This window comes from Nymphaea colorata, chromosome 8 (assembly GCF_008831285.2).
Source record: "Nymphaea colorata isolate Beijing-Zhang1983 chromosome 8, ASM883128v2, whole genome shotgun sequence".
Lineage (NCBI taxonomy): Eukaryota > Viridiplantae > Streptophyta > Magnoliopsida > Nymphaeales > Nymphaeaceae > Nymphaea > Nymphaea colorata.
Window position 1 is genome coordinate 21001378 of NC_045145.1, and position 13935 is coordinate 21015312.

The following is a 13935-nucleotide window of genomic DNA, read 5'->3' on the forward strand; positions in this document are numbered from 1 at the left end:
TCAAGAACACTAAAACAACTCTGGGCTAAACAGCACGCTAAATTATCCTTTAGCAATAGTTTACTGTAATCAAGGAAGTGTGCCCTGTGCTTGTTCTTTTGGGTACTATTGAGATCATAGGATCTGCTCATTCTGCTGCAGCAACTTAGAAGACTTCTTCTGTTTTGAGGCGCTAAAACCTGAAAACTTGAAATCTGTTTGAAGAAAAATAGAATTGGATCCCGCCCTGATTGGATTTGGGAGAGCAAATTATGGCTGTTATGCGTGTCGACTAGTGACATCAAGTGATTGTCTCGGGCTTATAGAGTCTCGACTTAAGTAGCCGTAGCTTGAAGGGGTGTCTATGCGTCTGATATGGTATGTTTCCTCTGATGTAGTAAACGATCAATATTGAAATTCATGGTTCATCCAACTAAATGTCTTATGTTAGACCGAAGATCCGCATTTGAAATTCTCATGTTACTTTTTACATTAAAAAATTTCTAACCCAAGATTAGAACGGTGAAAATCTCATCTTAGATCGGTAGATCTCAAATCCTGAGAATTTTAATTTAAAGTATATCAAAGACAATAAGAAAGTCTCTAACTACTTTAATATACGTTACATTATATGGATCTGTCTCCAAGCTTTGTACTACACGGCATAATTCCTTGGGTATATCTTTTTTGCAGTAGTGTAAAAAACTCGTCGTATCAGAGCTACTCGGTTGATATGTATTCTATCGATCTCATATTGATATAACATAAGGCCAATGTATATCGATATATTTATGTATTTTAAAAACTTTAAATCAATTTAAAGCATTTTCAATTAATTTTTGAATTCGAAAATAGAAAAAACAACACAATACAAGTCAATACACAAATATGCCGTAACGGTGAGCCGACCGATATGACGCGGGTACCACAATTTACAATAAATGACAATCGGAGCAGATGCAATAACACTTTGATCTGACACAGATTTGGTCAGTTGTCGGCCTAATTTTAAAGTGTGTCTGGGACAGACCAAAAACCAGTGATAAAATGAGGATCCATGTGTTAGTAGTTTAACCTTTTTCAAGACCTGCTAAGACAGAAAGTGAGAAGAACTGACATGCTAATGCAAGTTTAGTGCGATCTCAATTTGGATGGGAATCAGCTGGAGCAGATCCAGATTCTGGTCCTATTTTGTGCAGTATGGTTATGTGTTAATGTTAAATTTACATTTACCCATCTCACTTTGTGTGTATTTCAGACAAAAGATGAAGTTCTAAAAAAATGTATAGGAACCAAACAGGTTATAAGTTGTAGCTTCTAACAAAGGACCATGTATTATGAGATGTATAATTAACAAAATGTCCAATCATTGGAACATGCCTTCCCATGTTAAGGGCATAGCATGGAAAAGTGGAAATGGCTACTTGGAGTTTTCTGTTACCTAAATTTTTTCATACCATGTTAAAGTGAGGATGGCTACCTGAAACTCGAGTTTTTGTGTTATTTAACTTTTTATTTTCAATATTATTCTTAATAATTGGGGGTGGAAGTGAAGAGGGGAGGGACAATACCCAAAAAGTGGCCGAAGCCATTTTCTTTTTTTCTTTGTTCTATTTAGGATTTAAATAAAAAACAAGACACCTATCAACTAAAGTATCAATGTATTTATAGTTTGCAATACAAAAAAATATAATCCATGACAACCTAACTTTCATCTATTCATTCACCAATTTTAATTTATTTTAATTTCTATATTACGCTTATGAAACTATTCTCAACTATTGTTTGTGTTATGTTTCCTTGGAAGTTTCTCTCGGTTTTCATTATTGAAGGACGAAAAAACTACAGTGGAAGGAAAGGGCAGGTGTCCCGAGCACTAAAACTTAACCGCCAAAAAAAATAAAAAATAAACGACCATATATTACCTGTTTTCTCTCTCTCTCTCTCTCTCTCTCGATATTTTTCAGGAAACCGTCCTGGGTGAATGCCTCATCTTCGTCAGGTTGACGCAGGATGTTCTCAACTTTGTTAAAGCCATCGCTTGCCCGTCCTCTTCTTCCAATCCCTTTACTGGAGAGGCCTTCATTGGGTCGTCTTCGGCTGGTTAAGTCGGATTCCTCCAGAATTTTTGCGAGGCTTCAGGTGGGCTTTAGCTCTTCCCCATTACTCAAATTCCGTGTTTTTTTTTTTTTTTGCTTTCATTTCTTTGGATAATTGGATCCTGCGGGCTCTTGCTTTCTCAAATCTTGAGTTTGTAGGATCGTTGAGAGAGTTGCTACGGACCCTGTCGGTGGTTTTAGCTCTTCCCATTCCGCAGCGTCGTAACTTGATTTTCTTTGTGACATGAGTTCTTTAAGTGCTTTATGCGCGTTGAACCTGGTTGTTTAGCTCTCCTAATTGCTTATAATTATAATTCAACTTGGTTTCTTGGACTGCCGATTTTTCCGCGATAGATTTAATTCCTGAGAGAATTGATTTCTTTATCTCAAGGGTGGGTACAGAGGTCCAGTTCCAAAGAAGGATTGGATTGTCGAATGGGTTTTGAGTAACGGAGATGCTGTTCGCAGCCTCCCAATATATGTTGGTGGGTTCTCCCTCGTTGCTGTTCTTCTCAACCGTACAGCTTCACTCGTCGCCCCTGTGATCGATGCTAGCAGGTTGGCTTAAACCCATTTTCAGTTGATTTCTGTATTAATGTGAATGAATCTCATACTATAAATTAATCGGACCATTCAAATAAAAATTTACTTAGAGTACTTCTGCTATTTCGCTTGCATTGTTTGTGCTAACTTTTATGAGTTCAACCACCGACATGGGTTGGCGTCGGGATTCTCTCTCATCTGGTCGGCTATGTAGTGCATTGGTTAAAAGTTAAAACGTCGCCATGTTTCTCTCCGAGTTCCACATGTTTGCCTTACATTTGATAACTTGGTATATCTTTCCATTCAAGGAGTACCGTTCCATTTAGTTGGGCGTTGTGATAAATACTGCAAATGCAAGAGGGACATTTCTTGGTGCAACAGTAAAGTGTTTGGATGCCAAGTGAAGCTTCGTAGACGGAAATATTGGGCAGCAACTTTTTTCTCAAAGGCAAATGGTTAGGGCTGTTCCTCAGCCTGCTCCCAATAGCACCTGGAAGTACGATTGCAGTGTTTGTGGCCCGCTGTATTGCTAGAAGTGCATACACCAAGCGAAGAAAAAAGTTATATTAGCATCTTTGCCAGCTGAATTACTGTTTTTCTTTATGGAAGAATAAAAACGCTTGCCAGCTGAATTACTGTTTTATTTTTTTATGGAAGAATAAAAATGCTTTTAGTTCATTTTCTGTAGTCGTGCATACACCAAACGAAGAAAAAAGTTAGATTAGCACCTTTGCCAGCTGAATTGCTGTTTTTCTTTGTGGAAGAATAAAACGCTTACCAGCTGAGTTACTGTTTTCTTTCTTTTTGGAAGAATAAAAATGCTTTTAGTTCATTTTCTGTAGTCTCCTATCCCATTTGCCTATTTGCTAAAGAAAATTACAATATGATCCAATAGTGTCTTCTAATATTTATTGTCCTTTTCTTTTTTCAAGCTTTTAGTTTTTAGTTTAAACTTTAGCATGTCTGCTTCTTGTTTCTCTCTCATAGCTGCTAGCTCAGAGTAATGCCAAAATCTTTTTGTATGACAGTTCGCAGTCAAGAACAGACATATTAGCTCTTGCATTGGCTGTCACTAATATTCTCACTGGCCTGGTCTGGTTGTCAATTCGGCCAAAATATGTACCTCAGGTTGGGAAAGTTCTTGGTTTTCTGGTGATCTTGAGGGGTGTGTTCTTTTTTATTTCCTTATTGTAGTTTCTTCTCTTCAGGTGATTCCTCAAGGTGTTCAATGTCGAAAAATGTTGCCTGACTTACCACCTTCTATAGAAGCTGAGGTTCTATGGTACTTTTTTAGTTTTCCTTTGACTTTCATTTTGTAGATGAAAGAACCCAACACAGAAAAGTTTATTATACTGTAGTTAATTCGGAAAACACCTCTTCTTTCATGTACGCTAGAACATCTTATTGTCTACAAATTTTTAGATTCTGATTGCGTTTTAAAGGAATGGCTGTTTCCCTATCATTCAAATGATATTTCAAGTTATTCAGTTAAATAGGCTGCTATTTGTTTGGAGCAACGTTATAGCTGTATACAGTTTTTTTTCTTTTCACCAGCATTTCTGACATGAATGTCTGATAGCCGATATAGGACAAATACAATCCATTTATAAATTAATCATATTTTTCCTTGTGAAGTTAATCTATCATTTGTAGGCATTCTTAACACAGCAGTTTCTTTGATTGTGCTCAACATTTTTATTTCAATTGATCTATTTGACTATTAGAAATTTAGAACCTGCTCATTTCAATGGATTGTGGAAATATGTTCCGTGTCCAAATTCTGAAATGTCAAGAAATCCATTAAGTGTAAGGCCTGCATATTCTTGTGATGATTGCAGGAGATTGTTAGTTCATGAAGATTCAGCTCTCTTACTTTTATTTCTTTTATGTGTAAGTAGGCTGTATGAATTTTTTACAATCTTGTCCTTGTGATGGTTCGAAGGAGATTCCTCCATTCTAACTTCTGCTATTTTTCGATGACATTGGTAGGCTATGGAAAAGCCTTGAGGATGTAACATGTTGTCGATCATTAGTTATAGTTTATAAAAACACTTGTGTGCTTCAAATTGGTGTGGCAGCTGAATCTTCTGCAAAAGAGGGGGATATTGTCATTGTAGATGCTGAAAAGTTTGTTCAATGTTCCATCTATGAAAGTGTCAAGAAATCTCTGAAGCGTAAGCCACCATATTCTGTTCCTTTTAGTTATACATTATGTTTGATTTTTCAGGTTTAGAAATTTAATGTGCACAAAACATGTATTTGGTTGCAGAGATTTATTTGGCAAATCTTTCTCTTTACCCAGGAAGGTCTGAATTCCCGTTTCTACCACCAAATACCCAGGTTTATATGCAGTTAGACTTTAATTCATTGCAATAGACTACTAACAGCATCTACTTTTTTCAGCATTTAGATTATTAAGACTTCTTTTATGATGTTGTATTTGTGTGTTGTCCGTTTGGTGCTTGTGCCCATTCACTTCTGCATTACAGAGTTTGGACACAGCTATCCAACACTATGCTTTCTTAATTTTATTAGTCATATTTTCTTTCAAATTGTTCTCAGGAACTTCTTCTTCAAGACCTTGATAAATATTTTGTGTGATCATGCTGAAGTAAAAAAGCAAAAAAGGATATTGTAACCAGTTTGTCGCCTTAATTGCTTACTGGTATTTTTTAATCCTTGTGATCGTATAATTTCAACAGATGTATCTGTAAAAATTTGAGGTGGATTTATCCATTAATTGCTCGTGAGAATAGTCCCATATATTTCAAATGTACATTGTAGTTGATATCACTTACTTCAAGACATGTATGTCATTGAACTGGTTAGATTGCTTGCCCATCATCCATTCTCTCTCAAGAATTTGCTAGATATTGTTACTAAGCTGCTTAGTCTTGTGTTGGTGCTGAAAAAGCTAACCAGAGCTAAGTTAATTTTAGGCATCTGTATTTTCTTGTGTTTTAGACTCCACAACCATGATTGGATGGTCAGTTTGATCACTACCTTGGTTAATTGTGGTTTAGCACTCAAACACTGAGCATGGTATTGGTAGGTTCTTTTTTTAACTTGAAACTCACTCACTGATTATGTAGCTTGCTTGCATTCTTTATTTTTTCATAGGCCTTAATGTAATTTTGGACTCCATGCCTTTCACTTGTTTAGCAGGCTCTATTTATATTTCAGGGGGAACTCTTATGGTGCTAGGACTTAACATAATATTCACATGAAACCCGATAAGCTTTTTTCCTCCACCATGTCAAGCAACTGAAGTTTTCTTATCCAACCTATGTAACTATGGACATAATAAAAGCAGTAATGCAGAATGTTGGATGTCTTCTTTATCCCACAATCTCATATACTGTCATACCTCTGGTCTTGTGCAAATTTAGGCACTCATTTTGCAGCCAATTGGTGAAAAAGGAATGATGGTCATAGGTGGAGACATGATTAGAGGATTCACCGGTGCTGATCAGGTTTGTCTGATGCTTTCCATTCCCTTAGTGGCACCTTCGATCTGGCAATCTTGTGTGTTCGCTCATTATGTATCAAGTATTCTAATGAATAAAATGTTTTACTTTTATATTTCAAATAAATAGGAACACAAGAATTTTCAAAAAAATGGTGCCACATACATGCACCTTTGTTTTCATGACCTGTGAACTAATACTTACATTGTTATGTTTTAAAAACTTCCATTTTGTACTAATAAACAGTAAAGTGCCAATGCAGTTTTTATACTTGCACTTTTCAAAACAAAGAGTGTGTTTTCCAAAATAAAGCTTCAATTTTTGGTAGACAAAATAATTTCAGAAGTTCCACTTTTCATACTTTGGTTCAACTAGTATCTAACTAGAGTGTTCTATTCTTCTCGATGTGCCCTAGCAAAAGCAAAATCATGACAACTTCCGACTTGTTCCAATAGAGTTTGGTTTTCACTTTGGCTAAAAAGTAAAAACTTGTTATATATGAGAGGTCAACTTTTTTGTTTTTCTGGAATCAGTTGTTGATTTCCGATACACTGATTGCTTTGAGATTTTTGGCAGTCATGGATTACCCTACTTGGTGAAAAATTAGATGCGACATTTTCAAAAGCATGGGCTGATAGTTCTATTCCAGTTGAAAGATGAAGCGGCATCATATTACTTGTGGTTTCTGTGCATAAAAGATCCTTGTTCAGTTAATCCCTTTGCCTACAAAGAGCAAACTGTATCACAGTTACTCCAGAAAAGGTATCCATTCATTTTCATGTCATCTATCTTTTACGTTTCTTTTGTTTTCCAGTTTTCCTTTTCCTTTCTTTGTTGGAATCATTTTTATGAGAAGACCAGTTTATTATGTTTGTCCGAGACCAAGTTTTCTGGAAGAAAATGAGAGAGCACATTCCTTGAAGATTGAATTGGAAGAAGAATGAATCTTCTATTTGTGCGCTATAGGCTTCCTAAACCTGCATTCGTGCATTTGAAAGTGAGCTGCCAAGTCTGCCTTGATTCCACTGTGACGCATACTCGTGACTAGTGCATTGTTTTGTTGTTTTTCTCTTTTCTGCAGATCTTCATTCGACAATGCCCATGTAGCAAGCTCTTTCAAGTTTCATCCGCTGACAAGGTCCATTGTCATCAGGATGTTTCTTACAACTAGGGATCTTTGATCAGTATTTTTTAGTTTCTACCTGATGAGAAATTGAACCTTGAGATTCTCCACTTGTTTCTGATGTAACTTGTTTCACTGTTTCAAATCTCTTACATGGAAACTAAAAGTAGAGCAGGGAGTCGCATTCCCAGCAGTGTATGGCCTTAGGTGAAGCGCTTTGTATGTTGCCATATAAGTACCCATTGCGACTGGTCTTGCTTGCCGAGAATGACAATCTCTCTCTCCCCCTCTCTCTCTTTCTCCCTCGCTCTCCTGTGCACTGATACTTGTCATGATGTGAACGCTCACTTGGATCGAATCTAGCCATGTCAAAGCCTACCTAATCGGGTTAACTATATTAATTTCGGAGTCAAATTTGTAGGGGTTCTGTGAAAACCAAATCACGTCGGACTAGGTTGTCTAATCCAACCTTTACATGCTACTAGTCAGATAAAACTTAATGAAGATGGTCTAATAGAGTTTGATTGAATGAAACTTCTGGGAGATTGAGTTTCTAGATGCATATTTTGTGCAGAGAAGTGAACCGGCTTCAATTGGTAATAGATTCGTATCAAGTCAAACTGGCAACCATGTTCATTTTGGGGACTTTTGGTATTGGAATACTATGTGAGTGCGTTATGAATTTATCCTAAAGATTATGGCAGATTAGTGGAACACTTGTTCAAATTTTTTTTGAATCTGCTCAACTTTTAGAATAGATCCATGGAACACACAATGTTCCTAATGTCAAACGATGTCAAACGGTCCTTTTAGGATGGAACTGATTTTTCTAAGTCTCTGTTCTCCATAGGTTTCCTCAATCTTAGGTGGGGAGGATGGTTCTGTAGTCAAAGGAAAAAAAAATAAAAGAGAGAAAGAAAGGCAAGATGAAAAAATGAAGGTGAAGACCGTATGTATACAATTTAACTCGATTCTCCATCATACTCTCACCAGATAAGGTCATTCGAGCTGTGCCTGTAAATGGATCACATCTAGCTGGGCATCCAGTTCAAGCCTGATTCATTCGTTTTGAGTTAAGACTTGGTTATACATTCAGATGTATTTGGATTTGAAAATTTGGATCTGAGTTGGGTTGGGATTGGTAATCGGATGTACTTTTAACCTGAATAAAGATCCGATAGTGATGGAATTGTTGTACATAAAAAAGGACGCTACCAAACACATATTTCTGGATCCATAATCAGAACATGTATTTTGAACCAGGACTCATCCACTCCTGATTGGATCTCGTGTGGATTCAAAGTTTTTGAATGCTCGTTTTAAAGGCAGAGTGAGTAGAAATCGTGATTTAGGATGAGATGCAAACAGACCCAGCAACTAACCGATGCCTCTACAATTATAGCAATTATAGCGTGATGCGAGTTGAACCAGCTTAAGCTTGACTTGAATTTGCTTGTCAAAACTCGATCTGAACTGGGCTCTTTCTTTTAAATGAGTAGAGCTCAAGTACAAATGTATAATTGAAATGTAAAACGAGTTGAGTTCGAGTGATAATTGAAATGTTAAACGAGTTGAATTCGAGTGATAAGAACTTAATTCGTTTAAACTTGTATTGGTTCCACTACATAATGAATGCTAGAAAAAAAAAAGATCAATAAGTTAACAAGTTAAAAGATCAATAAGTTAACAAGTTAAAAGAAATAAAATAAGCTTAAAAAATAGTTGGAAAGAGTCGACCTCGAGCCTGCTCGATAGAACTTGGCTCGAACAGAGTTCTCAGCCAGCGTACGGCCAAACTGCGGCTCGCTTCGATACATGCTTGGACCAGAGCGGCGGACCCGTTTGCGTTGGTCTGTTTGGCTCGCTCTTTCTCCTTCTCTCTCCAGATAAATGGAGTCGCAGGAAATATAAACCAGAACGGTGGCGTGGTGGGCATTGGCATTGGTTTTTCAATTTGTCAACTCTCTCCTCTCCCTGCCCTTTCCCCGGGAAAAAATCGAGAGGTCACAAACAGGGAGGTCACATACTGGAAAATTACTTCCCCCGGGAAATAATCGAAAGGTCACAAGCCGGATATCGCGTACGCCAAATCAGGTTCTCTCCCTCTCTCTCTCCTGTGATTTCTGAAATCTTTTGATGGGCTTTGGAAGAGATTACACGCGAGTGCCGTTGGGCTTCTTTTGTTGGGGGAGATCTTGGCCTTCCCAAATTATCTTGATCCGTTGAGATGTGGTCGCTCCGGCGTTTAGTTTTGACTTTCATTTAGAGATTTTCCTGGGGAAGTTTCTGATAGTTTCTTTAGGAAGGGATTTCTTCTGAATCCATGGTCTGTGAACGGACGAGAAATTGTTACTTATAAGGAGATCAGAGAAAGAGAAAGAAAAAACTCATTTCGTAACAAATTGTTTTGATTACGAGACGAATCTGTAAATATGTCTATCTGGATTTATGGTTGAATGACCAAGATAACTATGTTCTTTATTGGTTGATTATAGGAAGGCTTTGTCATAAGAAGTAGGAGTTCATCTCTTCTGTAGATTGATCTTTCATATTTCTGTAACATCCATTCTGAGATTTTAACTTCTAAGTTCGTTTGCAATGAAACGGGTCAAGCGGAAACGTTCCTGTAATGTTAAATTATGACCTTACACCGTTGACTTGTGTGGTTGAATCCTATATATTTACTACCATCTAAGTAGATGACGTTTAATGAAATCTTGTTGCTCAAAGGTGCCTCTGAGGCACGTAAAAGTCACCTGGCAACCGTGGTCCCTTCTTTACATGGTTGGTGTTAATATCTAGTGGCATGTCATGGATGGATTTAGGGAACTGTCTGAAAAATACATTAACAGTATTTTTTATATTAGGGTGAAGATCTTGGCAGTGCATGTTCTATATATATTCTGTGAAGTAGCTTTTTGCAAGGTCTGTCTTCCCACCACTGAAGTGGCACGAATATCATGTGTGTTTGTCTAGCTCAACATATAGAATTATAGATCTAGAGTTCTAACTTACATGTCATAGCCTCATAGGACGTGTATGGTTGGTTTACTTGCTTACAAGAGCATTCAGGACTACATCTTAAAATTGTAAGCTGAGGGAAGATGGGTAAGCACATGTTGATAAAGTTGAACAAATATGTGAGGATCGTGTTTGAAAAACTTGAAACAGGAGGATGCACTTAGGTATTCGTATATATGAATGCAGAGTTTGTCCATCTATGTGTATATCTGTATCAGTGTTGACAGATTCTTTACAGTTAGAGATAGACAGATTTAGAAATCTGATATATAAGGATGCATGTTGAGCTTGGGAAATTATGTTGAGAAAGGAACAATCATGTATTTTAATGTGAGTTTAGGGTGGGCAGTGTCGATTCACACTGAACTTAAAAAAAACATAAGCAAATCTTTTGGATCAGAGTGGCATTTGCTGGCACCATCCAATATGTAGTTCTGGATTGAACCATGAGAAGAAGAAACCTTTCCTCTTCAAAGGTATCTCTGGATTCACATGAAAATTTGGATTGGAGAAACTCAGTACTTGCATGATCAAAGAAATGGCCGTTACACCTGCATTTGAAAGCTCAAGGTATCAAGAACGTATGTAAAAAAGAAAGAAAACTCTTGTTGAAGACTCCTACTTTGAATAGATATAATGTGTATTGATTAGCAAGATTAGTAATGGAGGCCCAGTTTTTCCCACAACTTGTCTTGACTCCAAGAGTTCATCTTCTCCCTTTTTCCCAATTTTGTCCTCGATGATAGAAAATTATTTAAGGAGACTTAAATTTTTTGAAAGGGATTTAAGAAATATATCTGATTTTGTGATATGATTTCTCTACGTTAATGGTGACTCATTCTTGCAGGATATGATCAAAATGAATGTAGTCCTTGCATATGGACTGTTGTTTGAACTTTGAAGTGTCACAAATGAAGCTTTATAGATCACAATAAGCACAGAAACAGCTTATGTATGTTGCTTCTTATTGTGTGACTAAAATACACATTGTCACAACATCTGCACTTTGTCAATGCAGGTTTGACCTTCCATAGATCTATTGATAGTGACAATTTTTTTGTCTCTAGGTTGTTTTTTTTTTTCTTCTACTTTTGTTCATCTTAACGTTACTTGACATACAATTGTATACAAAGTCAGAAAGGATATGGAATTTGCTCATTGGAGGGAGATGTTATTGCTTCCCTAATTTCAGAAAGTAAAGCATCAGCTTCAATTATTTTTTGGAATCCGTTCTGTACCATTTTAAGAGTATCAGTTATTTTTTGCTTCTGAACATACAGAAGAGATGCTTTCTGCAACTCCACGAACAGTATTTTTGTTGAATCCATTTTGGATATAATGGCCCCTGAAACTCCCACTGACTGCATGACTGTTTCATATGATTGTTGATAGATGAGGATATCTTATCTAAAGCTGGGTCTGTTTGTGATCGCAAGCCTCCTCTTATCAAATCTACAATCTGCCCATGGGATTAGATTTGTCATTGACAGGGAAGAGTGCTTCTCTCATATGGTGCCATATGAAGGCGATACTGTCCACGTTTCTTTTGTTGTTCTCAAATACGAATCTGCTTGGAATTCTGCAAATGATGGTGTGGACCTTGTTGTAAGTTTTCCTCCTGCTGCTTCTCAAGATCAGTTCTTTAAATGAAGATGCTATCTTATCCTATTGATTCATATCTGGTTTTCAGTTTCAAATCCTTCATTGCATGATATGGAAATCTCTCTTGGATGTACATAGTCATCGCTGGACTCTTGTCGTTTTGACATTGTTTTACTTGTGATGATTTCCTTGCTGTTGGCAAGTGAAAATGGATATGTGTGTGTTATGTGCTGATCTGTTTTGAAGTGAGTATGCTGCTAGTCTAGTGCCTTTCCAGTTGTTCTTAATAGCTTCATATGGATTGTACAGGATCATGAAGCTATGTCTATGAGCTGCCATGTTCCCACCAAAGTGGACGTACCCATATAGCCATGACAAAGTGCATTTTGTGATCTTCCTTTCCTTAAACAACTACTTGAGATTCTTAAAGGTTGAAAACAAATATTAGTTATATGCTTGCCTGCAAAAACATCCAGATGTATGCAGAGTTGAAACACACATCTTACACTGTGTGAAGGAGGGCCTGTTGTTGTTCCCCACAAATGCATCACTTAGGATAACATTTTGCTGAGACATTTTCTGCCTTTATTATATACTGATATTCTTACATATGATTCATGCCAAATTTATGCTAGCACGAAAAGTTCCCAACAACTTGATTTTCCTTGGTGTATCTCCTCCCTGATTTCCACTGCCATGTAATTAGCATGCATTTATATTGTTGTTATTAGCATTGAATCAATGTTTTCTCTGTCTTTCTTTTCTTTCCAATCTGGCCTCCTCCTCTGAAAAGTGTGCTTCTTTTCAAAAAGTGAAATTTGATTTTGTTGTCATGTGTCTGCCTACTATGATATGGTACTGTTTGTTTACAAGCTGCTACTGCTGATTTGCACCACAGAGAATTTATTTAACGTCTTGGTGTGCTATTTCCAGGTGACTGGTCCTAGTGGGGAGCAACTTCATGATTCACGTGACAAAACGAGTGATATGTTTGAATTTTTAGTACACAAGAGGGGCCTCCATCGGTTCTGTTTTAAAAATAAGTCTCCTTACCATGAAACTATCGACTTTGATGTACATGTTGGTCATTTTGCATTCTATGAGCAGCATGCAAAAGATGGTAGGCCATTTGCCTTCTCATTTGCTCTTTTTGGTTTTAAACATTGATGTTAAGAGATTTGAATGACTTGTGCAGAGCATTTGAAGCCTCTGTTGGAGCAGATTGCTAAATTGGAAGAAGCTCTTTACAATGTGCAATTTGAGCAGCACTGGCTGGAAGCTCAGACTGAACGTCAAGCCCTTGGTATGCTCTCTTAGATGTATAAACACATATATTGGTTTATATTTTTTATCTTATTTCCCAACCATATAGCTTGACAACACTTCACGTTGGGTTGTGTACTTTTTGTCACTTTGCTGTACTGTCTTCTGCTGTTATGGGTGCATGCATTTATGCTTGTCCTTCCTGTTTGATGTCTTCACCTGGAAAGCCCTTACAAGCTTGCTTCAATCAGCAGCCTGTTTGCATTCGGTTCCATAATTGCTGTTCTCGTCATAAACATCGTTCAAAAAAGAATAAGCATGTTGCTGACAGAATTAGCTTCTTTCTTGCAGTTAATGAAGGAATGAGCAGAAGAGCGATCCACAAAGCTATTTTTGAATCTGCTGCTTTGATTTGTGCCAGCATGCTGCAAGTTTATCTCTTGCGCCGACTTTTTGAACGCAAGCTTGGCACCTCAAGGGTTTGAGACTTTTTTATATTTGCTTGTAGTGGAGGGTTTGTTAGCCTGACAGTCCAGCTTATTTCTTGGTGGCCTTAAGCGATATCGGTGGATGGTTGGTTGAGATTGTTCGAAGTGAATTACAACTGATCAGCAGGAATCAAATAGCTGTCCACTTCAATTTAACCACTACAAAGTTTTATCACTTTGTCATTATTTATAAACGATTTTGACCCCAATGTTAAAGTTGTTTTGTAGACTATCTATAGTGTAGCCTAAGCAGGGGAGGACTTGGCTGGGGCTCTGGATTGTCGTGGCATGTTCTTTTATTTCAGTTGTTCAAGAGATTAATGTTCTTTTTCCAGCTGGGACAAGGAAAG

At 37.3% G+C, this 13935-nt stretch overlaps 2 protein-coding genes across 2 annotated transcripts; both read left to right on the forward strand.

Moving 5' to 3' along the window:
• The first annotated feature begins 1909 nt into the window (after window positions 1–1909).
• LOC116258551 (protein COFACTOR ASSEMBLY OF COMPLEX C SUBUNIT B CCB4, chloroplastic) lies at window positions 1910–7404 on the forward strand. The gene is made up of 9 exons (XM_031635739.2): window positions 1910–2121; window positions 2470–2636; window positions 3650–3749; window positions 3830–3903; window positions 4611–4795; window positions 4891–4961; window positions 6011–6094; window positions 6665–6850; window positions 7170–7404. The coding sequence occupies exons 1-8, from the start codon at window positions 1993–1995 to the stop codon at window positions 6746–6748; spliced, it is 894 nt and encodes a 297-aa protein (XP_031491599.1). The 5' UTR covers window positions 1910–1992; the 3' UTR covers window positions 6749–6850; window positions 7170–7404.
• Window positions 7405–9074: 1670 nt separating this feature from the next.
• Window positions 9075–13919, forward strand: LOC116258552 (transmembrane emp24 domain-containing protein p24beta2). Its single transcript, XM_031635740.2, has 5 exons — window positions 9075–9305; window positions 11625–11837; window positions 12768–12954; window positions 13030–13137; window positions 13449–13919. The coding sequence occupies exons 2-5, from the start codon at window positions 11625–11627 to the stop codon at window positions 13580–13582; spliced, it is 642 nt and encodes a 213-aa protein (XP_031491600.1). The 5' UTR covers window positions 9075–9305; the 3' UTR covers window positions 13583–13919.
• The last annotated feature ends 16 nt before the right edge of the window (window positions 13920–13935 follow it).

What these genes read in the sequence shown, in the direction of transcription:
- LOC116258551 (XM_031635739.2), top strand. Translation starts at nt 1,993, where the DNA reads ATGTTCTCAACTTTGTTAAAGCCATCGCTTGCCCGTCCTCTTCTTCCA. An exon ending in CCTGTGATCGATGCTAGCAG is followed by an intron (nt 2,637 to 3,649) that starts GTTGGCTTAAAC and finishes TTTGTATGACAG; the next exon opens with TTCGCAGTCAAGAACAGACA. An exon ending in GGCCAAAATATGTACCTCAG is followed by an intron (nt 3,750 to 3,829) that starts GTTGGGAAAGTT and finishes TCTTCTCTTCAG; the next exon opens with GTGATTCCTCAAGGTGTTCA.
- LOC116258552 (XM_031635740.2), top strand. Translation starts at nt 11,625, where the DNA reads ATGAGGATATCTTATCTAAAGCTGGGTCTGTTTGTGATCGCAAGCCTC. An exon ending in ATGATGGTGTGGACCTTGTT is followed by an intron (nt 11,838 to 12,767) that starts GTAAGTTTTCCT and finishes TGCTATTTCCAG; the next exon opens with GTGACTGGTCCTAGTGGGGA. An exon ending in TGAGCAGCATGCAAAAGATG is followed by an intron (nt 12,955 to 13,029) that starts GTAGGCCATTTG and finishes TGACTTGTGCAG; the next exon opens with AGCATTTGAAGCCTCTGTTG.